General features: G+C 45.2%; 1 protein-coding gene across 2 annotated transcripts; it reads right to left on the reverse strand.

Annotated features, from left to right (window-relative positions):
- Window positions 1–1,097: 1,097 nt before the first annotated feature.
- LOC110071471 (cytochrome P450 2C19) lies at window positions 1,098–27,384 on the reverse strand. 2 transcript variants are annotated; one of them, XM_072986960.2, is made up of 9 exons: window positions 21,132–21,357; window positions 20,115–20,277; window positions 19,116–19,265; window positions 17,075–17,235; window positions 12,624–12,800; window positions 9,860–10,001; window positions 8,999–9,186; window positions 2,327–2,468; window positions 1,098–1,801 (listed from the first exon to the last, which is right to left on the reverse strand). In XM_072986960.2, the coding sequence occupies exons 1-9, from the start codon at window positions 21,312–21,314 to the stop codon at window positions 1,620–1,622; spliced, it is 1,488 nt and encodes a 495-aa protein (XP_072843061.2). In that variant the 5' UTR covers window positions 21,315–21,357; the 3' UTR covers window positions 1,098–1,619. The 2 variants fall into 2 exon arrangements, with proteins under 2 accessions (XP_072843061.2, XP_078240697.1); XM_078384571.1 differs by lacking the exons at window positions 19,116–19,265; window positions 20,115–20,277; window positions 21,132–21,357 and adding exons at window positions 25,055–25,204; window positions 27,354–27,384.
- Between the last annotated feature and the right edge of the window lie 88 nt (window positions 27,385–27,472).

Genomic DNA, 27,472 nt, shown 5'->3' on the forward strand with positions numbered 1-27,472 from the left:
AGGGTCTTGGATGGACACCCATTCCCATCCGCCCTCGTCCGTGTCTCTCCGACGACTGACCTCCCCCACAGCCCCCTCCTCTGGACCCTTCCATTCCTTTCCCGCCCAAACCTGAGGAGTCTGGGTAGAGATTGTTTACCCCTTCATGCCCCAGTCTGAATCCAAGGTGTCCCCTGCCTGATGAAGCATCCGGGGTGGGAAAGGCAGGGGAGCTGTCTGGGTGCCCACAGTGGCCCTAGGGCGAGACGGCACTCCCAACATCACCTCACGACCCGGGGCACGGGTGTCACAATTGGGTTTAGATTATACCTGACTAGCCTAGTGGTTTTTCCTACTTTCTTTAGTTTAAGCTTGAGTTTTGCTATGAGAAGCTGATGATCAGAGCCACAATCAGCTCCAGATCTTGTTTCTTCTGACTGTATAGAGCTTCTCCATCTTTGGCTGCAGAGAATATAATCTATCTGAATTCAGTATTGCCCATTTGGTGATGTCCATGTATAGAGTCGCCTCTTGTGTTGTTGGAAAAGAGTGTTTGTGATGACCAGCTTATTCTCTTCACAAAACTGTATTAGCCTTTGCCCTGCTTCGTTTTGAACTCCAAGGCCAAACTTCCCTGTTGTTCCCTTTATCTCTTGGCTCCCTACCTTAGCATTCCAGTCCCCTAGAATGAAAAGAACATATTTCTTTGGTGTCAGTTCTAGAAGGTATAGTAAGCCTTCATAGAGTTGGTCAGTTTCAGTCTCCTCAGCAATGGTGTTTGGTGCATAAACGTGGATTGCTGTGATGTTGAAAGGTCTGCCTTGGATTCGTATTGACATCATTCTATCATTTTTGAGATTATATCCCATTACAGCTTTTCCCACTCTTTTGTTGACTATGAGGGCTACTCCATTCCTTCTACGGGATTCTTGTCCACAATAGTAGATATGTTAATCGTCTGAACTGAATTCTCTCTATGTCCAGAAAATGAAAACACTGTTGTTTTCTATTCTGAACCCACTATTCTGGCAAAATGCCAAATATTCAGAATGGCAGAAGAAGCTAATTTACATGCCCTCAACATATCAAGCATAGCTAAAGGACTGCATTAACTAATGTTTGTTATTGATATGTATGTAAACTTTATTTGCCACTTTTTCAGATTTCAGTAAGAATCGAAACAGATTGTAGGTACCCCCTTTTACATGGTTTCATTTTATTTTCAGGCTTCCATTTGCTGAATACAGTTTTTCCCCCACAAATGTCCTGCAACTTTGGTGAAGCAGTGGTTTGGAGACTTCTTAAGGTGGAATGAAGTTCCAAACCTTCTTCCCTCTGGTCTTTTGCTATCAGATCCAAAATGAATAATTAATAGATATTTAAGGAGGAATGAAGTTTGGGGTGAGCAAGAAAGAGGGAACAAATTCAAAATGTCAGGTCTCAGGAGGAAACAATTGCTACATGCTCTGAAGTCCAGCTCCCATTTCTATGAAGCAGATTGACTTTGTCTAAGTATTTTGTCTAAGCAATCCAGTGTTCATAAATTTACAGTTCTGCCACCCGGCTAGAAAATGTCGGCAGGCTGAAATTAAACGGCCAGCAGCCAGACGGTTTTCGGTGGGCTGGAGTCCTCCTTCTCCTCAGCGAGGGAGAACACAGAGCTGATAAGGCCGAGGGAAGTTACCGGCACCACTCATGAGCGGAGAGAGGTCGATGTCCTTGGGATCCTGGAGGGGCTTCAGTCTGAACTGTTGCAGAATGGTGGTCAAGAAGAGGAACAGCTCCATGCGGGCGAGGCCCTCCCCTGCACAGATCCTCTTACCTGCAAGGGAAATTGTAAAAGGTAATGGTTCCCCTTGACAAATGTCCAGTCATGTCCGACTCTAGGGTTCGGTGCTCATCCCTGCTTCCAAGCCCTAGAGCCAATGTTTTGTGCATAGACAGTTTCCATGGTTATGTGGCGAGTGCGACTAGACACAGACCGCTGTTACCTTTGAGGTGGTACCTATTTATCTACTCGCATTTATCTACTCGCATTTTTACATGCTTTCCAACTGCTAGGTTGGCAGGAGCTGGGACAAGTGACGGGAGCTCTCCTGGTCGTATGGATTCAAACTGCTGATCTTTTGACCTTGCAGTCCCGAGGCTTTGCGGTTTAACCCACAGCACCACTCAGGGAGACAAAGGTGGTAAGATAAGCAAGAGGAGGACTCAAGCTTTTCCAGGATAAATCAGAAGGGAGTTGACATTAACTCCCACCCATATCCCCTCCTTGCCCCAAAGGTGGGAGATGAGGATGACCCCAAGGAGGTGGACAATTGGGGGAGGGGGAGATGGGCCCTTTTACCTGCCGAGAAGGGCATGAAGTGGTCACTCTTCCTGAAGGTCCCGTCTTTGTTCAAGAAATGCTGTGGGTCAAATTCTGTGGGGTTTGGAAACTCTTTGCTGTCATACAGCGCAGAGGTCAGGACAGGGAAGATGGTGGTGCCCTGAGGAGAGGGAAAAGAAGCCGGTTATGACGTTTGCTGTCCATGTTTGAGATGAGATGCTTTTGATGTCATTTGTGCTTCTCCTCCCTTCACCCGACCAGGAGCTAGGTTTCCAAGCCCCATTCTTAGCCCTTTTCCTTTTCCTTCTCGTTCCTCTTGGCTTTTCTGACCTAACCCAATGTTTTAAACCACTGGTTCTTAACCTTGGGTTACTCAGGAGTTTTGGACTGCAACTCCCAGAAGCCTTCACCACCAACTGTGCTGGCTGGGGTTTCTGGGAGTTGCAGTTCAAAAAACATCAGAATAACAAAGGTTAAGGACTTAGGTTTTAAACAAAGGTGGACCTCTTAAAATCAGTGAAATTGAAATCAATCATGTTAGGTCGTATTCCAATTCCAAACTCCCAACGTGTTAAGGTATATAATTTTTATATAGCCTGAACATAATATGTGTGTGTGCAGAACAAGATTAAGATGACGTCATTCCTTCATCCCTGGCTGATGCAATCCACAGCAATATGAAGATTGCCACACCTGTGTGCATGAAGTCACCACAGACGGGATTGGACCAGACTGATACCAGAATTGTATTTAAGAAAAGAACACTGTACAGTCTTTCTCTTCTCCTGTATATTGATGTCTGCATGTCATGCTGCTGGTTTGAATACTGAGCCACTGAAGTGCTGTATGTATGTATATCCTGTATATATTTTGTAAATACACTGCTGAAAAGAAGAAGCTGTTGTGTGCGTTTATCTGCTCTTTACTCTGCGAGAGACAAGATAAAGTCACAGACGCACACTCCCTTAACAGAGGTTATGCGCCCAGCAACGTTCCGCTGCGCTGCAAACGTGAGTAAATGAGTAAATGAAAGAGGAGGAGAGCCTAAGCAGCAGTGATAGTGAGTCAGAAACCAGTTCGTCTGTAAACCCGGGGAAGGGAAGGATACAGAGAGCTGCAAGGATGGCATACAGCACGGGAGGAAATATAGGTGGCCTGGCCATAAATAGACTGAATGAAAATAATTATAGAACGTGGGCAGTTAAAGCCGAGATGTTGTTGAGAAAGGAATCTCTGTGGCGCTATGTTAGAGCCCCCCCCAGCGCAGCCCAGTGAGGAGGAAGAGGCAGAGCATGAGAGAGCTCTAGCCACGATCATTTTGGCCATTGAAGATTCGCTTCTGACCCACATTCAAGGACTGACAACAGCAAAAGCAGTTTGGGATAAACTAAAAGGCATTTATCAGAGGGAGACGACAGGCACAAAGATTTCTCTTACCAGGAGGTTGTTCCAATGCAGGATGAAACTGGATGAGTGTGCTTCGGAACACTTAAAAAATATGAAGGACATGTTTAATCAACTGCAATTAATGAATGTTGTCTTCCCTCAGGAACAGCGCGTGTATATTTTGCTAAGTTCTCTGAATGATGATTACTCCATGCTAGTAACAAGTTTGGAATGCATGCCAGAAACAGAGCTTTCAGAAGAATATGTGACAAACAGAATTCTGCAGGAGGAACAGCATTTAAAACAAAGAATGCTGAACAAAAAGGCAAGCCACGTGCGTGCTGACCACGAGAGACAGAGATACTCTGATGGCAGCGTGCCCGGGAGGCGGGCGGACGGAGAACAAAGAGGAAGAGTGATGATGACGAAAGCCTGTTTCCTCTGCGGATCCACCAATCACCTGCAACGGAACTGTGACAAAAGCGGAAGTCCTCCAAGCAACAGAGAAGGCAGAAAGAAGGTCTCCAAACGGTTTCAACAAAGAAACGACATGAGGCCGGTCTCCTTGGTTACCAGAGGAACGAGGGACAAGGTTCCCGGCAGCCACACAGTGGAGTGGCTGATTGACTCGGGGGCTGTAGGGCACTTGACTAATAATAGAGATCTGTTTTGTCTTTTAGATGAAACCAGCCTCAGAAGTGTGATGATGGCGAATGCACAAGAGACGGCCGTCGAAGGACAAGGAACTGTTTACATTCCTTCGTTGAATACTGAGATAAGTGGGGTATTTTACGCTCCTGAATTGTCGTTTAATATAATAAGTGTATCAGCGTTGGCTGAGCAAGGGTTCACTGTCACTTTTGAGAAACAGGAGTGTATAATTAAGAAAAATGGTAAAATAGTTGCAAAAGTGAAGCAAGAAAATAATTTGTACATGTTAAAAAGCCAGACACATGAAAGTGCACATATGATACATACAAACAAACCACAACATGATAACTGTATACATTTACTGCATAGGAGGCTGGGTCATGTAAATTTTAGATCATTACAGAAAATGGAACATTTTGCCAGGGATGTAAACATAAAGGAATGCAAAAATTACTTGGACTGTGATGTCTGTAAAAGAAGCAAGACTAATGTGGCCCCAAAAGGGAGGAAAAGTGACAGAGTCACAACCAGGCCATTTGAATTAGTTCATGCAGATTTAATGGGACCATTTCCTCCATCATTAGGAGGAGCAAAATATGCAATGGTTCTAGTGGATGATTTTACAAGGTTTTCTTATTGTTATACACTAAAATCTAAAACAGAAGTGTTTGAAACATTTAGAAAATGGTTGTTTTCAGTAGAGAGGAGATTTAGCTACAAGGTGGCGCAGTTGCAAACTGATCGAGGTACGGAGTTTACAAACACTAGGTTTCAAAAATGGTTAGAAAGTCTGGGAATTAGACATCGAAAAACGAGCCCATATAGCCCATTTCAGAATGGTGTTGCTGAGAGACGCAACAGAGTGTTACAAGAGATGAAAAATGCATTGTTGGCAGACTCTGGGTTGCGTCACGGTCTGTGGAGTGAAGCGATACTAACCTCTAACTTTTTGGTTAACAGAATTTATTCTTCCTCGATAGATGACACACCATATTTCATGTTATACGGTAAGAAACCATGTTTAAAATATTTGAGGGTGTTTGGATGCACGGCTTGGGTGCATATCCCGAAACAACTCAGAAGAAAAGGTAAAAATAAAACAAGAAAAATGACATTTGTAGGGTATGAACCCAATTCAAAGGCATACCGGTTTTTTGATGGGGATAGAAGTGTGATAATCTCTAGGTCAGCCAGTTTTAATGAAGGGGAAAACTGGGACCAAGTACATGCAAACTCACAGTTATACATCCCTCTACACAAAAGAAAAGGTCAATTAAGACAGACAGGAACACATAAGCAAGGCGTGAAGTCCTGTGCTGATGATGAAGAAGGAGGAGCTACTACAGATGATGATGAAGAAGAAGAAGAAGAAAAAGAAGGTAGTGATGAGGAAGGATACGATGAGGAGGAAGCACACACAAGTAGTCAGATAGAAACACACACAAATACACATGGTCCCAGAAGGTCCCAGAGAGCAAATAAAGGTGTGCCACCCAGTAGATTTGGAGTGAGTGGTATTACAGTGTGTAATGTTTATATTGAGCCCAGAAACTATAAAGATGTTTTGAAGCTTCCTGATTATGAGAAGAATAAGTGGTTAGAGGCCATGGAGGAGGAGATGAATTCCATGAAGGAACATCACGTGTTCACTGAAACCAAACTACCAGCAGAGCATAAGGTAATAGGTAGTAAGTGGGTGTTCAAAAGAAAATTGCAAAATGACGGAAACTACAGATATAAAGCAAGGTTGGTTGCACAAGGTTTTACACAGAAAAGGTTTATACATTATGATGAGGTATTTTCCCCGACAGTCAAGTCTGAGACATTGAGAACAACGCTTGCCTTTGCTGTCAGTAAAAATTATGTAATTTACCACTACGATATAACAACTGCATACTTTTTTAGGCATCCTTCAGTCTCGAAAGACTATGGTAGCGTGCTCTGTGTGGAGGACTTGGAACAGCGTCTAGTGTGGCTGAGGAGGCCAATTCGAGAGTGACAATCCCTTCCACACTGAAGACAAATCCAATCTGTCCCCTGTCCAGCTCCCTGGTTTTGCTGCTTTTGTGATTTCCTCTTTGCCTCGGCCTGCTGGGCAAGGGTCGCTTCAAATTGGGAGAGGCCACGATGCAGTGCCTGCCTCCAGGCTGAACGCTCAGATGTCAGGGTTTCCCATCTGTTGAGGTCTATTCCTAAGGCCTTCAGATCCTAAGGCCTGCATACTTAAACGCAGACTTAAAGGAAGAGTTGTATATGGCAAAAGCACCGGGTTTTGAGGGTACTAAACCAGAACTAGTGTACAGGCTAAACAAGGCAATTTATGGTTTGAAACAATCTGCTAAAAATTGGAATGATTGTTTACACCAAGTTTGGATGAAACTAGGATACAAGAACGGTCTAGCAGACCCTTGTTTATATACCAAGAAAGTTGGAAATGATTTAAATATACTTCTGGCGTATGTTGATGACCTATGTTTTATAGCAAAAGATCAGAGCTAAGTAGAGTTGTTTGAAAAACAATTAAAAAAGGAATTCAAATTTAAAAATCTAGGACCAATACAAAATTATCTGGGTGTACAAATAAAGAAAACAAAACATGGACTTGAATTAAGTCAAGAACACAAAATAAAACAAATGTTAGAAAAATATTGTATGGGAGAGTGCAAGAATGTGAGTACTCCCATGACAGTGGATTTTCAAAAGGAAGATGAAATAAGTAAAGATTTTGAAAATAAAGATTTATATCACTCAGCAATAGGGAGTCTAATGTATCTAGCGAACTGGACGCGCCCTGACATAGCGGCGTCAGTAAACATACTCAGTAGATATATAGAAAAACCTAGTGAAAAACACTGGCAAGGATTAAAAAGGATTTTTAGATACCTAAAGGGAACATATAATTATCATATAACTTTGCAACCATCAAAAAATTTAAAACTGTCAGCTTATGTGGATAGTGACTGGGCCAACGATGAAAAAGACAGAAAATCTATGACTGGATTTGTCATAAAATTTGGAAGTAATATAGTTGGTTGGAAATCACGAAAGCAAAATTCTGTAGCAATCTCAACTTCTGAAGCAGAGTTTGCTGCATTGTCAGATTTATGCTCTGAATTAATTTGGTACAAACAATTAACAAAAGACTTAAAGTGTAAAACAGATAATGCAATAAAAGTAATGGAAGATAATACCACTTGTATACAAATGGCCAAAACAGATAGAGTAAAAAACAGGAGCAAACATGTTGATATAAAATATCATAACGTAAGGGAAGCTGTAAAAGGAAAACTAATTGAATTAGAATATTGCAAGACTGAAGAAAATATTGCAGACATATTGACTAAACCGTTGTGTGCTCAAAAGCATGAAATATGTATAGATGCATTGGGAATGTGTAATGGGTTCAGGCAATTTAAAAATTAGGAGGAGTGTTAAGGTATATAATTTTTATATAGCCTGAACATAATATGTGTGTGTGCAGAACAAGATTAAGATGACGTCATTCCTTCATCCCTGGCTGATGCAATCCACAGCAATATGAAGATTGCCACACCTGTGTGCATGAAGTCACCACAGACGGGATTGGACCAGACTGATACCAGAATTGTATTTAAGAAAAGAACACTGTACAGTCTTTCTCTTCTCCTGTATATTGATGTCTGCATGTCATGCTGCTGGTTTGAATACTGAGCCACTGAAGTGCTGTATGTATGTATATCCTGTATATATTTTGTAAATACACTGCTGAAAAGAAGAAGCTGTTGTGTGCGTTTATCTGCTCTTTACTCTGCGAGAGACAAGATAAAGTCACAGACGCACACTCCCTTAACACAACGGTTGTTATTGTGACCGATTTGTGTGAACTGATTGATGTATTGCTTAATGACGTATTGCAATGAGAAGGAAGGCCACAGCTCCTGGGACGTCAAATGAAACTGGTGGGGTAAGCGCCTGTTGTGTACAGGTGATGTATCGGGATTGAAACAAAGGTGACTAATGACAGATTGGCAGATGGGAGCAGAAGGGGAGGAAGGGAATGAAGGAGAAACAGACGGAGAGTCTCAGGGATACTTCATTGCTCATTGATCTCAACTGCCTTTGAGAGATGGGTTAAATCAAGGGTGAGCAAAATGCAGCCCCCAAAACAACATTATGTTCCCTCCAGCGCTGTTGACCTACCAGCCAACCCATATCACCCTCTCAAATTATTCAAGATTAAAAAAAACATACCCTTCCTCAGGAAAGTACCTTTGAGATCTTCACAGGGTCTATGGGTATGCAGACCCCACCCAAAAAAACCCTATTCTCCCATACTGACCAATTTTTATATATATATTTTATAAAAAACACAATTGCTGAGGTCACTACAAGATTTTTCTAAAAACAATCCCAACACTTTACGTTTAAACCCATTTCTCGGGTAATTAAAATCTATTCTTATGACCTGTACAAATATCAACCACTGGCAACAAAATTCAATATACACCCCAATTTCTTTGGCAATGTCTAAAGCACTTGCCCCTTGGAAGCCCAACCTTTGGGCTACTGGCAAGACAGAAACACAGCCCTGAGCCCTGCCAAGATCCATGCCCCTACATCAGTCCCCTCGGTCACACAGGAGCTCCTGTTTTGCCCTAGAAGCAGAGCCGTTACCTTTGGGATGACGAATTGTCGGAAGGGGGTGTGTTTGGCCACTGAGTGGGGGAGAGCCAGTGGGATGAGAGAGATGAACCTCTGGATTTCGTGGATGACGGCGTCTGTGTAAGGCATCTGCCCGCGGTCAGCTATGCATGGCGCCCTGGCTCGGCCGACCACGCGGTCAATCTCTTCCTGCACTTTCTCTGGAAAGGGATGAGAAAGGTTCAGCACAAGTGCCCCAACATGCCACAGAAGCCCTGGAATCTGGCCAAGAGGGCTGACCTGGGTGCCGATTGCCCTACAGGCTGGATGATGCATTGGGTGGCTTGGTGTCCTCTATGTGATTTTTTCCCCTTCTGATTAGTCTTCGTTCTGCAGCTCTATTCCCTGATCATCCCCTACAAAGAGGCTGCACTCCGAGATCCAAGCCATTATTTCTCCGTGGCCCAACGTATTTCAGATGACAGGTGTTCTTCAGAAGATTTGGGTGCCTACTTTTATTGAAGGGGGAAATATATATATATATGCTCTCTGCTTTTGAATCTTGGAAGCAGAACAATCTTCAAGTATTATGGAAGAGTATCTCTAGACATTTAGCTCCCGTGTAGAAAGTCCTTTGTCCGAAACACAGCAGCTCCCCAGTTCCCACCTCTTTTCTGGTGGTAGCTCTGGTGGATCTTTCCTGGTTTAGTTTGTGTTTTTACTGTCCTTCTTTACCCACTGGCACCAAAGCTAACTTCCATGATCAACCCAAATCCTGCCCTACAGTTCAGCCTGGAATCACCCAGGCAGCAAGGTAGGAATTCCATGAAAGGGGAAACCAGGGGGAGGGAATGGAGTGGAGCTGCTGGCAGGTAGTTGAAGGGTCTGTTTTACCTTCTACCTCTGGGTATTTCTGGAGAGCCAGGAGCCCATATCTTATGGTCGTGCTGGTTGTTTCTGTTCCAGCTACAAACAAGTCAAGCACAGACATCAGCATGTTTTCAGAAGTGAACTCTGATGCACTGTTCTTTTTTTCCTGGAGAAACATACAATACAGTCAATGGCATTAAATTAGACGTGGTGGCTAAAATGTTGTTAAAGGTAAAGGTTCCCCTTGACAATTTTTGTCCAGTCGTGTTCGACTCTAGGGGGTGGTGCTCATCCCAGAGCCAGCGTTTTGTCCGAAGACAATCTTCTGTGGTCACATGGCCAGTGAGACTTAGACACGGAATGCTGTTACCTTCCCACCGAGGTGGTCCCTATTTATCTACTTGCATTTGCATGCTTTTGAACCACTAGGTTGCCGGGAGCTGGGACAAGCGACGGGAGCAAAATGTTGCTAGAATGTAACAAATAAAATTTATTTATTTAATTTATATGCTGGCCACACTACCCAAAGATCTCTGGGCAGCTTGATTCCAACTGGAAGACAAACTGTTTGTAACCTGTCAATGGAAGACTAATTTTGGCCTGTAGTTTGCTCTGCTGTGACAATGGCTTGCTTCTCTCCTTTTCCTCGCAATTATATAACGTAATACCTGGAGCAAACCATAGGCCATCCCAAGATGATTCCTGCTTTTCTGGGTTCTTGATAGGGGCTTCTGGCTTTTTTGTTATAAGTAGGATTGCTCTATTTTGGTTCATTTCCTTTGTTTGTAATCACTGGAAACAAACCAAAGTGAGCTTTCAAGACTCATTCTGCACTCAGTTTCTCCTATTGTGAAGGGGCTGAAGACAAACACTTGGTGATGGATTTGGCCATGGGCAGGTTCTTCATGGGAACTTTAAGACAAGTCAATGAAAAATAAAATCCCTTACTTCCTCCTTCTTGTCTCCTCCCACTTCCAGGAGGAAGTGTTTAGTTTGCCAGTATCCTGAAGTGGCTTTTTTCTTAAGCCACCTCATGATGTGACATACTGACAGTGGAAGGAACTGGATCAAATATGGTCACCTGAGGTCTGTATGCCAGTTGGATAGGAGTATGGCATATTGGACTTTTAACTGATCTTAAATTTAGCCTGATCCATCCCCCTTCAATAGAGCCGATTTAGATAAGCCCTAAAAAGCCCCTAAATGGCAAGAAAAGGTTTTTAAAAGATTTTGCCCTTTCTATACCAAAAATGCCTGGGCAAGCAATGCTCATGGAGGAGAAAGTTTGATTTCTGTGTGTAAAGTGTGTTTCGCCAATAGTGCCAGTGTTTTTTCCCCTTTAATGTCAAGGCTACTAGTCTGAATTTGGAGGTTTTGGTGATGTCCCCTAGGCTGCAGACCAGCCTTCGCCACTGGGCATTCTGGGCTAGATGGGGGTTCACTGAGGATGCCTCAGGAACAGGGACATCCCAGAGATGGGAAAGGTAACAGGAAGGGGAAGACAGTGGCATCGACTCCGAGGGAGCTCAGTATCAATCTCAATATTTGCCCCGTAATGGTTGACCGACTCTTTGTTTCTTGCCAGTCTGTAGTGAGGCCAAGGAATGAGGCTCATGAAAGTAGGGAATGTATTGCTGAGCTAAAGGGGAAAGCAGAAGAGACACGTAGATGTCATACATGACGTCATCCCTTTCTTTCCTGGATGCCTGGATAGGCATGGACGATTGGCCCTGGTGTAGCTAGAAACCAAGGTTCCATCCTGAACTGCAGCAACTTTGTGGGGGCCTGGCAGCTGGCGATTTATAATAACAAGAGAATACCCTGTCCTATCCCCATCACTGAGTACCATGATGTCTACATATGAATGACTGGAATACAGCAATTGAAGGACAGAGAGTCCCCTGGACTGCAAGGAGATCAAACCTAGTTTGGCTAACTCCTGAAAAGAGAAGACTCCCTGGGAATGATCCTGATGCTGGGAAAGTGTGAAGGCAAGAAGAGAAGGGGATGACCAAGGATGAGATGGATGGACAGTGTCATCGAAGCAACCAACATGAATTTGACACAACTCCGGGAGGCGGTGGAAGAGAGGAGGGCCTGGCATGCTCTGGTCCATGGGGTCACAAAGAGTTGGATATGACTTAATGACTAAGCAACAACAACAGTCTTTTTATCAATTTTTTTTTGCCTTTTTGGACTGTAAACCACTCAGAGTAGATCTGTGGGCTGGAAATAAAGCCTTATGAGGAAAGGCTGAAAGAACTGGGCAGGTTTAGCCTTGAAAAAAGGATGTGATAGCACTTTTCAAAGACTTGAAAGGTAGCCTATGCACAGGACATACAGGATCTCTTCTAGACCGTCCGAAATTGCAGAATATGCAAAAATGGGCTCACGTTACAGGAAGACAGATTTAGACTGAACATCAGGGAATACTCCTTAACTGTTAGAGCAGTACAACAGTGGAACCAATGACCAACACTCACATCCCTATGGTGATTCTATGATTTTATGACCTTGAGAGATTGTGAGTGCTTCAACTCTGGAAAAATTCAAGAGAAGATTAAACAACCACCTGGCAGACCTGTTTTGATCTGAACACCTGCCTTGGGGGGGATTAGAATCAAAGGCCTTAGAGGCCCATTCCAATTTCACTACTCTTGTGACTCCTCCCCACCATCCTCTCCCTCATGGGTTTCTACGGTCAGAGAAGGGTTTGAATCCAGATCGCCTAAGTCTGAGCCCAACACTCTATCCAGAGAACTATATTAGTTGTCAGTGTTTAACCCACCTGTTCCATTTTAATGAGAAAACAGTCAATGAAATCCCGTGGACTGTTGGGATCAAGTGTATCCTTATGCTCTTCAGTTGCCTCCAAAATAAAATCTTCCATCTTTTGGACTATTGTCTCTAGTGTCCGGTGAGGCCCAGGAATGATGTTCATTAAAGCTGGGAAGATATTGCAGAGCTAAAGGAAAAAGCAGAAGAGACACATAGATGTCATACATGACGTCAACTGTTCCATTTCCTTCTGGGATGCCTGGATAAGCATGGACAATCTGCACTAGTATAACTAGAAACAGAGGTTACATCCTGAACTGCAGAAACTGGGAAGGGGAGCTGGCGGCTGGCAGTTTCTAATAATGACAGAAGGCTCCTAGTCTCCAAAAAGTTTCTTGCATCTTCATCTCGGGTGTTCCTCCCTTAGTCTACAGGTAGATTTTCAATTCTTTCAGGCCAAGAGTCCAGTCTCCTCCACTGTGGACCATGATTTGTACATATGAATGCCCGAAGTATGGGAAACCAACAAAAAGAACTGGAAATCTTAGCTCAGGAAGGTGAATATGACTCGATAGGGTAATGGAAACAACTCTTCAATCAAGGAGAGGATGTGGATGAAACTTCTGAAAACAAACTGTAAGCATTTCAGAGAGACACGATATATTAGTCAGGGGGGACTTCAATTATTCTGATATCTTTTGGAAGACAATTTCTACCAAATATGCCCCCTTCACCAAATTCCCAGTTTTTGTGCCTGATAATTTTCTCCTACAAAAAGGGGAAGAAGAAACTAACAGCCCTTTATTCTAGCCAGTAGAGATGACTTGGTGGCAGAAGTGGCAGCAAGAGGGACTCTGGGGGAAAGTGACCATGTTGTGCTTGAGTCCTTGATGTCAATGGAAACCAAAGAGGGTGTGGCCATTCATATATGCCGGATTTTAGGAAAGTCAATTTTAATAAGCTCAGAACAATGAAAGGCAAGATCCCATGGCAGGAGATTCTAACAGGACAAGGAATATAAAATGGGTGGGAGTTTCTCAAAAAGGAAGTTCTAGAGGCACAAGCAGAAACATTCCCGCAAGAGAAAAAGATGGGAAGACAGCAAAGAAGACCAATGTGGCTTCACAGAAAGTGGGGAGAGGACCTGAAAACAAAGCAGGACACCAACAGGCAGTGGAAGGAAGGTCAGGCCACAAAGGAGGAGTACAGACTTGAGGTGGGGGAGGTGAGGCCGGACCCTCCACTCACGCATCTGCCACCGGAGCTGGGCCCGCTCTTCCTTCCAGTTGCTCCAGAGCAACCAGTTGGCTAGCCACTCTTCAGCCTTGCAAGGAGACTTATTTTCCCTCCTTCTGCCAGGAGTGGCAAATCGGAACAACCGGGCGCTCCAGAGTGATTGGAAGGACGATCGGGGCCAGTGGTAATGGCAGGTGCGTGAGTGGTCCAGACCCTCATTAACTCCAGTTGTGTGGAGGTATTCATATACAAATCATGTACAAATACAAATACCCATCTTTAGTATAAACAAGTAGCAAAAAAATTCAGGGAGGGCATTAGCAAAGCAAAAGCTGAGAATGAGCTGAGGTTAGCAAGAGATACTAAAAGCAACAGGAAAGCATTATTCAGGGACGTGTATAGCAAAAGGCAGAGGAAAGTAATAGTGGCTCATCTATTCAAACGAGATGGGAAAATGATAATAAACAACAAAGGCACAAGGGTTCAGTTCCAACTTCAGCTCCGTCTTCTCTCAAAAGACAGGCTATACTCCTCCAGGCAAGTCTGAAATACAAAGAGAGGGGATAGGATCGCGTCCTGAGATTGATAAACAAAATAGTCAATAAATGCCTTATTGCTCTGAATGAGTTCAAATCTTGAAGGGCTCGATGAAGTGCATCTACAAATATTGAAAGAAATTGGCTGGGAAACTCTCAAAACTACTGACTTTACCATTTTATGGAAATCATGGAGGATGGGTGATGTGCTGGATGACTGAAGAAGAGCTAATGTTGTCCCTGTCTTCAAAGGGGGGAAAAGGTGGAACATGGGAACTAAAGACCAGACATTAATCCTGGAAAAAACTCTGGAGCAGATTGTAACGTGGTGCAATTGAGTTTAATGTAAAGCAGTAATAACTAGAAGCCAGCATGGATTTGTCAAGGATACATCCTGGTAGATTAATCTTATCTGATTTTTTTTTCTTCAGGTTACCTTCCTGGTAGATGGCGAGAATGTTGCAGTTGTAATATATCTTGAGTTCAGCAAAGGTTTTGAAGACGTTCCCCATTATATTCTATCAGCAAGTTAGCTAGCTATGGGCTACATGTGTTAGGTGGATACAGAGTTTATTGCAGAATCATAAGGGAGTGCTTATCAATGGGAGACGATAGGAAGAGAGTCACCACAAGGCTCAGTCCTGGGCTTCATGCTCTTCAAAGGTTTTAATAAGGACCTGGATGAGGGAGTACAGGAAATGCTTATCATATCTGCAGGTGACCCAAAAGTGGGTGGAATGGCAAATTCCTTGAAAGACATGAACAAAATTCAAAAAGATCTTGATAGGCTCAACACTGGACTGAAAAGGACAGAATAAAATTCAACAGGGATAAGTGCAAAGTACTGCACCTTGGGGGAGGAAAAAAAACAAATACAAAGTTACAGGATGGGGGGTATCTGGCTCAGCAATACTATGATCGAGAAGGACAGTGCTGCCTCGCTTAGCGAGCGCTCCATTTTGCAACGAAATTGCTTTGCGACGCATTTTTTGCGATCGCAAAAGCGATCGCAAAACAATGTTCCCTGTGGGGGAATTTCCCTTTTCGATGATCGGTTCCCTGCTTCGGGAACCGAGCATCGCAAAGCGACAATTTTAAAACAGCTGATCGGCGGTTTCAAAATGGCCACCGGGTAAACAAAATGGCCTCCCGCTGTTTTCTGGAACGGATTCCTCGCTCTACAGACACAGAAAATGGCCGCGCTATGGAGGATCTTTGCTGAACTGTGAGTTTTAAGCCCATAGGAACGCATTAATCAGGTTTTAATCAGGTGTTTTACTAATCGCTATAGCTATAGAGGGTGGTACTGGGGGACAGTTGCTCTGTCCTATGGCATTTATATCATGGGGTTCCTCAGGGCTCTATACTGTCCCCCATGCTGTTTAACATCTACATGGAACCGCTGGGAGAGGTCATCAGGAGGTTTGGGCTGAGGAGTCAGCAATATGCTGACGATACTCAGCTCTGCCTCTTGTTTTCCACCAATCCAGGTGAGGCGGTTTCTGTGCTGAACTCATGTCTGGACGTGATAATGGACTGGATGAGGATTAATAAATTGAAACTCAATCCAGACAAGACGGAAGTGTTGTTAGTGGGTGCTTCACCAGACAGGTTGGAGGGCCATTTCGCTGCTCTGAATGGGGTTACACTCCCCCCTAAGGGACAGGGTCCGCAGCTTGGGGGTGCTCCTGGAGCCCAGTCTAACACTGGAAGCCCAAGCTGCGGAAATTACACCAGCTGTGGCACTACTTGGACGAGCGGAGTCTCATAACAGTTACACATGCACTGAAAACATCTCACATAGATTACTGCAATGCACTTTATGTAGGGATGCCTTTGAAGACTGGAACTGGTCCAGAATTGAACTGCGCGGCTGGTGAGTGGTGGGGCCACTAGGGAACACATCAAGCCAATTTTATTTAAATTACGTTGGCTACCAGTTGCAGTCCGGGCCCAATTCAAAGTGCTTGTTTTGACCTGGATACCTGAAGGACCGCCTCCTTCCATTTGAACCTACCTGGCAGTTAAGATCTAGCCAGGGGGCCCTTTTGAAAGAGCCGTCCCTCAAGGAGGTAAGAGGGACGGCTTGTAGACAAAGGGCCTTCTCGGCAGATGCCCCCAGACTATAGAATGCCCTCCCGACTGAAATGCGTATGGCGCCGACATTGATGACATTTCGGCACCAGGTGAAAACCTTCTTGTTCCAAAAGGCTTTTAATTGAAATAACATCAACTGTGGGTCCTGGTGGGAATTTTTAGACTATATATATTAATTGTATTTTAATTGTTTTATATTTTTATTGTATTTTAATTGTCGTAAGCCACCCAGAGGCCTTTGGGTAGTGTGGGCAGCATATAAGATAGATAGATAGATAGATAGATAGATAGATAGATAGATAGATAGATAGATAGATAGATAGATAGATAGATAGATAGATAGATAGATAGATAGATAGATAGATAGATAGATAGATAGATAGATAGATAGATAGATAGATAGATAGATAGATAGATAGATAGATAGATAGATAAATAAATAAATAAATAAATAAATGAATGAATGAATGAATGAATGAATGAATGAATGAATGAATAAATAAATAAATAAATAAATAAATAAATAAATAAATAAACAAATAAATAAAATGCCACCCAAAAGTGTTTCCTTGACCATATGCAAAGGGCATACCTGTCCCCAAGGAGAGCTAAAAATCTTGAAGTCCTCGTTCATCAAGTCCATGAGGGCTCGAAACCTCTCGTCGTGGTAATCAAAGTGGGTTCCAAAGACGATGGAGCAGATGACGTTGGATGTCGCAGAGCTGAGCAGGAAGGTGGGGTCGAAGGGCTTCCCTGCAAGTGCAAAAGGACTCATCTAACAACATCATCAATAATGCCAATCCCAATAGCAACAGTGACAGAGGTAGCTGGAGTCAGAGCTGCTCACCTTGCACCATCCATGATCTGATGGGAGAGCAGAGGAGAGGCTCCTTGCTTGTGCCCAGGCTCTCCGCATGAACAAGGGCCTCCATAGAAGCACAAACGGCTTCTTTGCAGCCCCATCACAGTGAGGACCGTGAAGGGGAGGGTTTTTTGCTTCCCCTTTTGGGATAACAGCCTGAACAAGGTTTCTGCATCACCATTTCCTGACTGCTCGGAGTGAGAGCACCTCTGTGTAAGGACGATGAGGTGGCCGTCAGGGGAAGACTGTCCCAAGCAGTCTCATTGCAAGCAAGCCAGGCAAGTCCCGAGACCAAAGCCGGAACCGTGTCATTCCCCAGAACCAATTGCTGCTGGTGAGATCACTATTGGGGTGAGGGGGAGATCTCTGGGACACAGTAAGATCTCGATAAATTTTAAGGCCTCAACAGATGCACCTACAATGAGTTGGTGGGCAGGTTTCCTGGCAAGCGATGTGAACCCTGGGATCAAAGCAGGAGCTCCTTAATCATCTTTTCCTACTTCAATATCATGGATCTTGGTGCCTTTCCTTTCCAGTGCATCTGGTGTTAACCTTGATGGTTAATTGCTAAACTGGTCCATGGGGTCACAAATGTTGGACATGACTTAATGACTAAACAACAAAAGATCTCAGCTTAGTTGTGTGGCGTTGTATTATGAGTTTTGAAATCTACGCTACCTCTTGTTGCTCTCATGCCAGAACCATCTTACAGGGATCCTGATTGGGCTTTCAAGGTGAGGGGGACGTTTAAGGAAGCTTTTACTAGTTCTCTTCTTCCACTCAGTTTCCATAGCCGAGTGGGGATTCAAAAGACTGGTGTGCAGAGTCAGCCTTCTTTATTGTCCAGCTCTCACTTCCATACATCACAACAGGAAAAACCATAGCTTTGACTATTCAGACATTTGTTGGCAAGGTGATATCTCTGCTTTTTAAGATGCTGTCAAGATTTGTCATCGTTTTCCTCCCAAGAAGCAGGCGTCTTTTAATTTCGTGGCTGCTGTCTCCATCTGCAGTGATCATGGAGCCCAGGAAAATAAAATCTGTCACTGCCTCCATATCTTCCCCTTCAGTTTCCCGGGAGGTGATGGGACCAGTAGCCATGATCTTAGTTTTTTTTTATGTTGACCTTCAGACCATTTTTTGCGCCCTCCTCTTTCACCCTCATTACAAGGTTCTTTAATTCCTCCTCACTTTCTGCCATCAGAGTGGTATCATCTGCATATCTGAGGTTGTTGATATTTCTTCTGGCAATTTTAATTCCAGCTTGAGATTCCTCCAGTCTGGCTTTTCACATGATGTATTTTGCATAAAAGTTAAATAAGCTGGGGGACAATATACAGCCTTGTCATACACTAGTATTACTCTGGTAGTAAATCTCAATAGCATTTGGCCTCTGAGTCTACAAGCATTTACTTGCTTTCCAGAAACAACAAATTACATGTGATCTTCAACAGACCCTAGAAATTTAGTCAGGGACTTAGCTAGCGGCTGCCTTGTAGAGACAACAAAAGTGAAAGTAGGAAGGGGAACAAACAAGCTTGAGCATATTATTTTATTGACATTATTTTTGCTGTGGCTCTTTAATTTCTGGAAAGGTGTTTCAAAGAAGGATAAAGAAATCATGATGTCCTTTTCAAAGAACTAATTTGTCTTGGCACGGTTGTTTAAACTGCTTATTGTATATAACCTTCTATTGCTACCCAGGGTTGATCTGGCTGATCTGGCTGGCTGGGCAGGTGTCCCCTCCCTCCCTCCGTATTCCATGGCCTACCTTTTGTGTCCCGGAGCTTTTCCAGCAGATACTGGGCTTCCTCCTGGATCCTCTCCTCGATGCTCTTCTTCCCCATCCCAAAGTTACGCAGGGTGGTGAGGGCAAAGCGACGGAGCACCTTCCATCTTTCCCCATTGCTGAAGATAATCCCTGGAGCCAGGGAGAAAGACCACCCTAGGCATGCAGATCTGAATGTCCAAATCCCATTTCCTATATTATTTGTCAACAGGGTCACTCCTTTTATCCTGTAAAATCATATTTTCCCCAAACTGGCTTTACGGAGAACCTGCTCTCTTATTGTGCCAGAATTCTCCAGAATGACAAAACCATGTTAATCATGCAAACATCTCTAGATGGAACAACAACAAAAATAAGACAGAGTGGCACCGACTAGAATTTCTGGATACATCCCTCTTACTTCGTCTCTGGAATTAAATGATCAAGGATTCTGTCTTTCCCAGGATCCTTTCCAAATCTCAATTAAATGTCTGTTTTATTTATTAAATTTATGTTCCACCTTCCTGCCATAAAGGGACGCTCAAGGTCTTAGAGGCAATCTGGGTTCTGCCACCTGATCGTTAGCTTGTTTGTGTAATTTGCCTGTCCTACTCAAATTTTACCAGTCTGAATGATTTTAAGAAAAAAAGAGTGGACATCATTTTAGTCGATGGGAGAAACATGTGAATGTACCTGCAATTTTGGGGACATGTGCAAAAAGTGTGTATGAATTCCAGGGTGAGATCAAGACCAGCACCTCACAGCACAATGGGAAACAAGGGCAGGGAGAAAATGGATGAGGAATTTGGAGAAATGCAACCAAATTGGGATTGGCAGCCTTCGCCCCCCTCCCCCCCGGTTGTGACTGCTAAAAGACCTCCTTGAACAGCCCTCCATGTAACCTGATTTCCCCCCACCCCATTCTTCTTTTTAAATTTCAATGGCTCTTCCCTCCTCCTATGATCCCACCTCCCATGAGGACTAGCATCCAGCAAAACCTACCTCTCCCTTTGTTGACTTTGTCATACAGCGGTAGGGGTCCCCTGGGTGCAAACACATCTGCGTGGTCAATCAGAGCTTCTTTTATGGCGTCGTAGCCATGGAGAACCACGACAGGGTCCCCTCCGAAATGCACGGTGAACACGGGGCCGTATTTCTCACTGAGCTGGAGAAAGACCGGGGAAAGACCCAGTTATGCTTGCAGTGAGTAAAAAAAAAAAAAAAAAATACAGCACCAGTGTTAATAATCTGAAAGTGGTCCGTTCATTTCCATTCAGGAGAGGAAATGAAGGAAAGAGAAGAATCTCTGGAACTGGTTTGGAGGCAGCACAACGTTACCATCAATTGGTGGAATGTCTGACACCATAAGAGCTACAGGGAGTCTGGCAGCCCATCTGTCTGTCTGTCTATCCTTCCCTCTCTCTGTGGAGATACACACCCACTTTCAGCAAAGGGAAGTGATTCAGCTGGGTGGCTGAGCCCTTTGCTATGATGTTCCTGAAGTGAACTGTAATCCAGGAATCCACAGAAGGAATGCAATTTTTCGGGTGGGGGGGCTCATAGATGCACCAAGATTTTTAGTCTATGTTTGTCTCAAATATTTTCTCCTGAGTCACACAATAAGTCTTGAATTTTTCATGCAAGTCTGTCTGGGCAATAACCAGATGCGGAAGATGTGTTAAAGGCACCGTTCTAGCATAATGTTGCATTTTGGGGGTCTTCCTTCAAACCCAGCCTTTCTATGCCCCCCACCCTCCCTGCCTTTTCTCCCTTATCCTTCTTCTGCTCTGGACTGAATGGCCTACTGTAAGCTCCTTGGGGCAGGGATGCTACATCCTCTTGCACTCCTCAGACTGCCTTGCCCCTTGCTGTCATGGTCTGTCTGTAAACTAACTTTGCCCGGGCTTGTTTCAGCTGCTGAACAAACCAAACCTGGAGAGTCAGCGAACGAGCCAGACATGAAACCACAACCCCTTAGAGTGAGCCTGGCGGTGGGAGGCTCTTCCTTCTGCAACGCACCTGTTCAAGAGCCTTACTGAGGAAGTTGGTCTTCAGCTGCAAGATGTTCCCCAGAATGGGCAAAGGCGTTGGGCCCGGCGGAAGTCTTCCCTTGCCCTGTGTCCTGCTCCTCACGACGACCAAGAGGAGAAGGCAAGAGAGACAAACTCCCAGGAAAAGGGTGACCGTCCCCAGAGGCTCCATGGTGGCTGGCAGTGGGCGCAGCAGGATCTCCAGAGGCCAGGAGGGGAACCTTATTTATGCTCCACAGCCTGGACTTTGCACATCTGATGTTCTGGGGCACCATCAAGTTAATCATTAGTGATTCCTGGTTTAATTGCCAAATTACGGTGAGACAGTCGGTACTCTGACTTGTTTGTTATCAGCTGGAAATGAAATTCTCTGAACTTAAAGTACAGTGGTGGCCCGCATAGCGACGTTAATCCGTTCCAGGATTAACGTCGCTATACGGAAACATCGCTGAACGGAATAAAAAACCCCATAGGAACGAATTAAACCCTGTTTAATACGTTCCTAGGGGGCAAAAACTCACCGTTCAGCGAAGATCTTCCATAGGGCTGCCATTTTCGCTGCCTCGGTAAGCGAGGCACCAAACGGGCAGCCATTTTGGAACCGCCGATCAGCTGGGCGGCGGGCTCTTGGGGAGGAGTGTGGGGACCTCCTCCACCCTCCTTCCCAAGAGCCGGCCGGCCTTTCCCCCCAGCTGGGCGGCGGGCTCAAGCGGCAGCGGCTGCAGGGTGTCTGGGGTGTCTGGAAGGCTTCGGGACACCCCCCACCCTGCAGCCGCCGCCGCCGCCGCTTGAAGCCGCCCACCCCAGCCGTTCTCGGACTTCCAGGTGTCCGAGAACGGCTGGGGTAGGTGGCGCGGGGTGGCTGCTGGCGGTGGGGCCAGCACGTCCGAGCGGCAGTGGAGAAGCCTTCCCCCAAGGCCTCTCGGAAGCGCTGGCCGGGAAAATGCCGGCCAGTGCATCCGAGCGCCGGTGGCGGAGCCTTCCCCCTCCTCCCGGCTCTGGACGATCCACCCCTCACCCTCATCTCCACCGCCGCCGCCGGGTTTCAGAAGCCCCTTCCGAGACCCAGCATCGGTGGTGGAGAAGGGAGTGAGGGGTTGAGAGGAGGGCAAGGCTCAGGGAATACCCCAGCCTTGCCCTTCTCGACACACCCCTCACCCTCATCTCCGCCGCTGACGCTGGGCTTGGAAGCAGCTTCCAAAGCCCAGCAGCGGCGTCGGAGAAGGGGGTGAGGGGTTGGGAGGAGGGCAGCCGTGATCCGCGTTGCGGCCGGCTACCCCATCCATGGATGGGGAAGCCGGCCGGGGGCGGATCCAAGCCCTGGATGCCTGAAAGGTATCCGGACCCCTCCCATCCTGCCGCCGCCGCTTGGATCAGTCCCTCCCTGGCGAGGGTAGGGATCCCGGCCGCGGGGGCAGGGTGGGAGGATCTGAGGCATCCGCAGGGGAATCCTGCATTTCCCCCCAGCTGAGCGGCGGGAGTGGTCCTTCGAAGGCTCCCGCCGCTCAGCTGTGGGAAAATGGTGCCTATGGGGAAAAATCGCAAAGCGATTTTTCCCCATAGGCAAAATCGTAACGTGATCCGAAAAGCGATGGTAAAAAAGCCATCGCTATACGGATCCATCGTTAAACGGGGCGCTCGTTAAACGAGGCACCACTGTATTGTTTTATTAGGCAAGGAGGTGGCTGTCTTCTGATGACCTTTGCCAAAGGGGCAGCCGGGTTCCTCTGTGGCAGCAAAAGAAGAGAGATTCTTGGTGTGATGAAACGGGAAAGATCAACCTGCGTAGGGTAGCTTGGCCTTCCCTGGACAAATGTCCACATGATCTGCCACGCAAAGCATTGTTCAGAATTTGGAGGATGTCCTCAGGGTCCCCGGATGGTGGCAAGAAAGCAGGCCCTGGGGAAGAAAAGTAAGGAAAGAGAAGAAAAGCCTTCCAGCAAAGTGACCATGACATTCTTGACACCGGCCAGTCACTAAGTTCCGGTTTCTTCTTTTTTTAATGCCAGAAAGAGTTGCATGGTCCAGAATTTGACCCCGGGTGAAGAGGCGGTGACTGGTGTAACTGATGCTTGTTTGTGTCTCAGTTTTATATCCAGCTGGGCCCACCAGGTGCCCGGGAGCTGCAGCTGGCATGATCTGATGGTCATCTTGCCCCATCATGTATCCTGTCCCCTGCCCAGCAATCTCCAAAGTGCAAGCGTGCCTGCCCCGTGATCAGAGGACGAGACCACCTTGGGGTCCTCTTGCTGCACCACCACCCCCTGCCGCCCAAGGATCTCCTCTGCCTGAGCTTGCAGAATCGCCAGAGGGGGTGCTGAGGTCCCCCAACGGATTGTGCTGGGGGTTTCTGACATTAGTTGTCTGCCCAAAAGCCATATCAGGGGCAGCTCATGAACACCACAGGCACGTCTTGATGGATATCTGGCCTAGACATTGCCACCCCCCAGCGAGCTGGGTACTCATTTCACTGACCTCGGAAGGATAGAAGGCTGAGAAGCAGGCGTCTTTTAATTTCGTGGCTGCTGTCACCATCTGCAGTGATCATGGAGCCCAGGAAAGTAAAATCTGTCACTGTCTCCATATCTTCCCCTTCTATTTGCCAGGTGGTGATGGTACCAGTGGCCATGATCTTAGTTTTTTTGATGTTGACCTTCAGACCATTTTTTGCGCTCTCTTTCACCCTCATTAAGATGTTCTTTAATTCCTCCTCACTTTCTGTCATCACAGTGGTATCATCTGCATATCTGAGGTTGTTGATATTTCTTCCGGCAATCTTAATTCCAGTTTGGGATTCCTCCAGTCCGGCTTTTCACATGTATTTTGCATAAAAATTATGTATTTTGCTTAAAAGTTAAATAAGCTGGGGGGACAATATACAGCCTTGTCATACACTGCTATTACTCTGGTAGTAAATCTCAATAGCATTTGACCTCTGAGTCTACAAGCATTTACTTGCTTTCCAGAAACACCAGATTCCATGTGATCTTCAACAGGCCCTGGAAATTTAGTCAGGGACTTAGCTAGTGTCTGCCTTGTAGAGACAGCAAAAGTGAAAGAAAGAAGGGAGAACAAACAAGCTTGAGCATGGTACAGTGGAACCTCTACTTAAGAACTTAATCTGTTTTGGAATGGTGTTCTTAAGTTGAAACGTTCTTAAGTTGAGGCAAAATTTCCCATAGGAATGGACTGAAAACCAATTAATCCGTTCTGGCTGTTTTTTTGTTATGTAGAGGTGCGTTCGTACATTGAAGCATTAGTTCCCATAGGAACTAATGCAAAGCTGATTAATACGTACTCTACCACTAGGGGAAGATTTTTTTTTTAACCTAAGATGACCTAAGGTTAAAAAAAGAGCAGGAAAGGTTTTTTTTTCCTGTTCTTATCTTGGATATCTGTTCTCAAGTATAAGCAAAATTTAGCAAATGGAGCTGTTCTTAAGTTGGGACGTTCTTAAGTAGAGACCCCACTGTATTACTCTTATTAACATTATTTTTGTTGTGGCTCCTTAATTTCTGGAAAGGTGTTTCGAAGAAGGATGAAGAAATCATGATGCCCTTTTCAAAGAACTAAATTGTCTTGGCATGGTTGTTTAAACTGCTTATTGTATATAATCTTCTAAATCAAATGAGCCTCATCCCTCATCAAAGGTTAATGTGAAATACATCTGTACTTATTAGAAAGCAGAAGTGGACAAAGTTACTTTTTCTACTGCACCTGTGAAGCCCATGCCCTACTACAGTGTAGCCCAGAACCGTCAAACAAAACAACTGCCCGTAGAGAGGGTGTTTAGGAAGCAGTTACGTTGAGGAGGAGGATCTGGTGGTCACCCTATTGATTCCCGGGTTTGATCCGGTTGATCTGGCTGGCTGGGCAGGTGTCCCCTCCCTCCCTCCGTATTCCATGACCTACCTTTCGTGTCCTGGAGCTTTTCCAGAAGATACTGGGCTTCCTCCTGGATCCTCTCCTCGATGCTCTTCTTCCCCATCCCAAAGTTGCGCAGGGTGGTGAGGGCAAAGCGCCGGAGCACCTTCCATCTTTCCCCATTGCTGAAGACAATCCCTTTAACCAGGGAGAAAGACCACACTAAGCATGCAGATCTGGAGGTCCGAATCCCATTTCCTATATTATTTGCCAACATGGTTACTCCTTTTATCCTGTAAGGCCATATTTCCCCAATACTGGCTTTACGGAAAACCTGCTGTCCTACTGTGTCAGAATTCTGCAGAATGATCAAAAACAAAACCATGTTAATCATGCAAACATCTCTAGACCAAACAACAACAAAAAAGACAGCTTACAGACTAGCTTTTCTGGATACATCCCTCTTACTTCGTCTCTGGAATTAATTTACAAGGGTTCTGTCTTTCCCCAGATCCTTTCCAAATCTCAATTAAATGTCTGTTTTTTTAATTAAATTTATGTTCCAAAGTCTTAGGGGCACAAAAGATCTATACATTGGTGCCTCGCTTAGCAATCGCTTTGTTGAGCGACGAAATTGTTTAGCGATGCTGTTTTTGCAATCGCAAAAGCGATCGCTTTGCAATGTTTCCTATGGGGAAAATTCGCTTTGCGATGATCGCGGGGAAGCGATCATTGCAAAGCCCCCATTATCGGACAACTGATCGGCGGTTCCAAAATGGCCGCTGGGAAAAAAATGGCTGGCCGCTGTTTTGCCTCACTTTAGAGGAACTGAAAATGGTCGCCGCAATGGAGGATTTTCACATAAGGTTAGTTTTTAAGCCCATAGGAAGGTATTAAACGTGTTTTAATGCATTTCTATAGGCTTTTTAAAATCGCTTATCAGTGTTATCACTTTGCAGCGATTTTTGCTGCACAGATTAACATCGCTAAGTGAGGCACCACTGTACTTTGATGACATTGGTTTTTCCCATGGCAGCTTATTCATGAAGTAAGAGGTGGAATAAGTTCCAACTTCAGTGGATTTTTATGTTACATTCTGGGTTCTGCCACCTGATCAGTAGCTTGTTTGCATAATTTGCCTGTCTTACTTAAATGTTACCAGTCTGAATGATTTTAAGAAAAAAAGAGTGAACATTATTTTAGTCGATGGGAGAAACATGTGAATGTACCTGCAATTTTGGGGACATGTGCAAAAAGTGTGTATGAATTCCAGTGTGAGATCAAGACCAGCACCTCACAGCACAATGGGAAACAAGGGCAGGGAGAAAATGGATGAGGAATTTGGAGAAATGCAACCAAATTGGGACTGACAGCCTTCTTCCCCCCCTCCGGCTGTGACTGCTAAAAGACCTCCTGGAACAGCCCTCCATTTAAGCTGATATCCCCCCACCCCATTTTTCTTTTTTAATCTCAGTGCCTCTTCCCTCTGATATGCAGATGATACTACTCTGATGGCAGAAAGTGAGGAGGAATTAAAGAACCTTGTAATGAGAGTTAAAGAGGAGAGTGCAAAAAACGGTCTGAACCTCAACATCAAAAAAACTAAGATCATGGCCACTGGTCCCATCACCTCCCGGGAAACTGAAGGGGAAGATATGGAGGCAGTGTCAAATTTTATCTTCCTGGGCTCCATGATCACTGCAGATGGAGACAGCAGCACTGAAATTAAAAGACGCCTTCTTCTTGGGAGGAAAGCGATGACAAATCTTGACAGCATCTTGAAAAGCAGAGACATCACCTTGCCAACAAAAGTCCGAATAGTCAAATCTATGGTTTTTCCTGTCGTGATGTATGGAAGTGAGAGCTGGACCATAAAGAAAGCAGACCGCTGAAGAATTGATGCCTTTGAATTGTGGTGCTGGAGGAGACTCTTGAGAATCCCCTGGACTGCAAGGAGAACAAACCTATCAGTTCTGAAGGAAATCAACCCTGAGTGCTCACTGGAAGGACAGATCCTGAAGCTGAGGCTCCAGTACTTTGGCCATCTCATGAGAAGAAAAGAGTCCTTGGAAAAAACCTTGATGTTAGAAAGGTGTGATGGCAAGAGGAGAAGGGGACAACCGAGGATGAGATGGCTGGACAGTGCCTGCGAAGCAACCAACATGAACCTGACACAACTCCGGGAGGCAGTAGAAGACAGGAGGGCCTGGCGTGCTCTGGTCCATGGGGTCATGAAGAGTCGGACATGACTGAATGACTAAACACACAACACACAAGCCTCTTCCCTCCTCCTGGGTGGAGGATGTGGTCCCACCTCCCATGAGGACTAGCAACCAGCAAAACTTACCTTTCCCTTTGTTCATTTTGTCAATCAACGGTAGGCGTCCCCTGGGTGCAAACTCGTCTGCGCGATCAATCAGTGCTTCTTTTATGGCGTCATAGGCATGGAGAACCACGACAAGGTCC

The sequence above is a fragment of the Pogona vitticeps genome, chromosome 1 (assembly GCF_051106095.1).
Source record: "Pogona vitticeps strain Pit_001003342236 chromosome 1, PviZW2.1, whole genome shotgun sequence".
NCBI classification, from domain to species: Eukaryota; Metazoa; Chordata; class Lepidosauria; order Squamata; family Agamidae; genus Pogona; species Pogona vitticeps.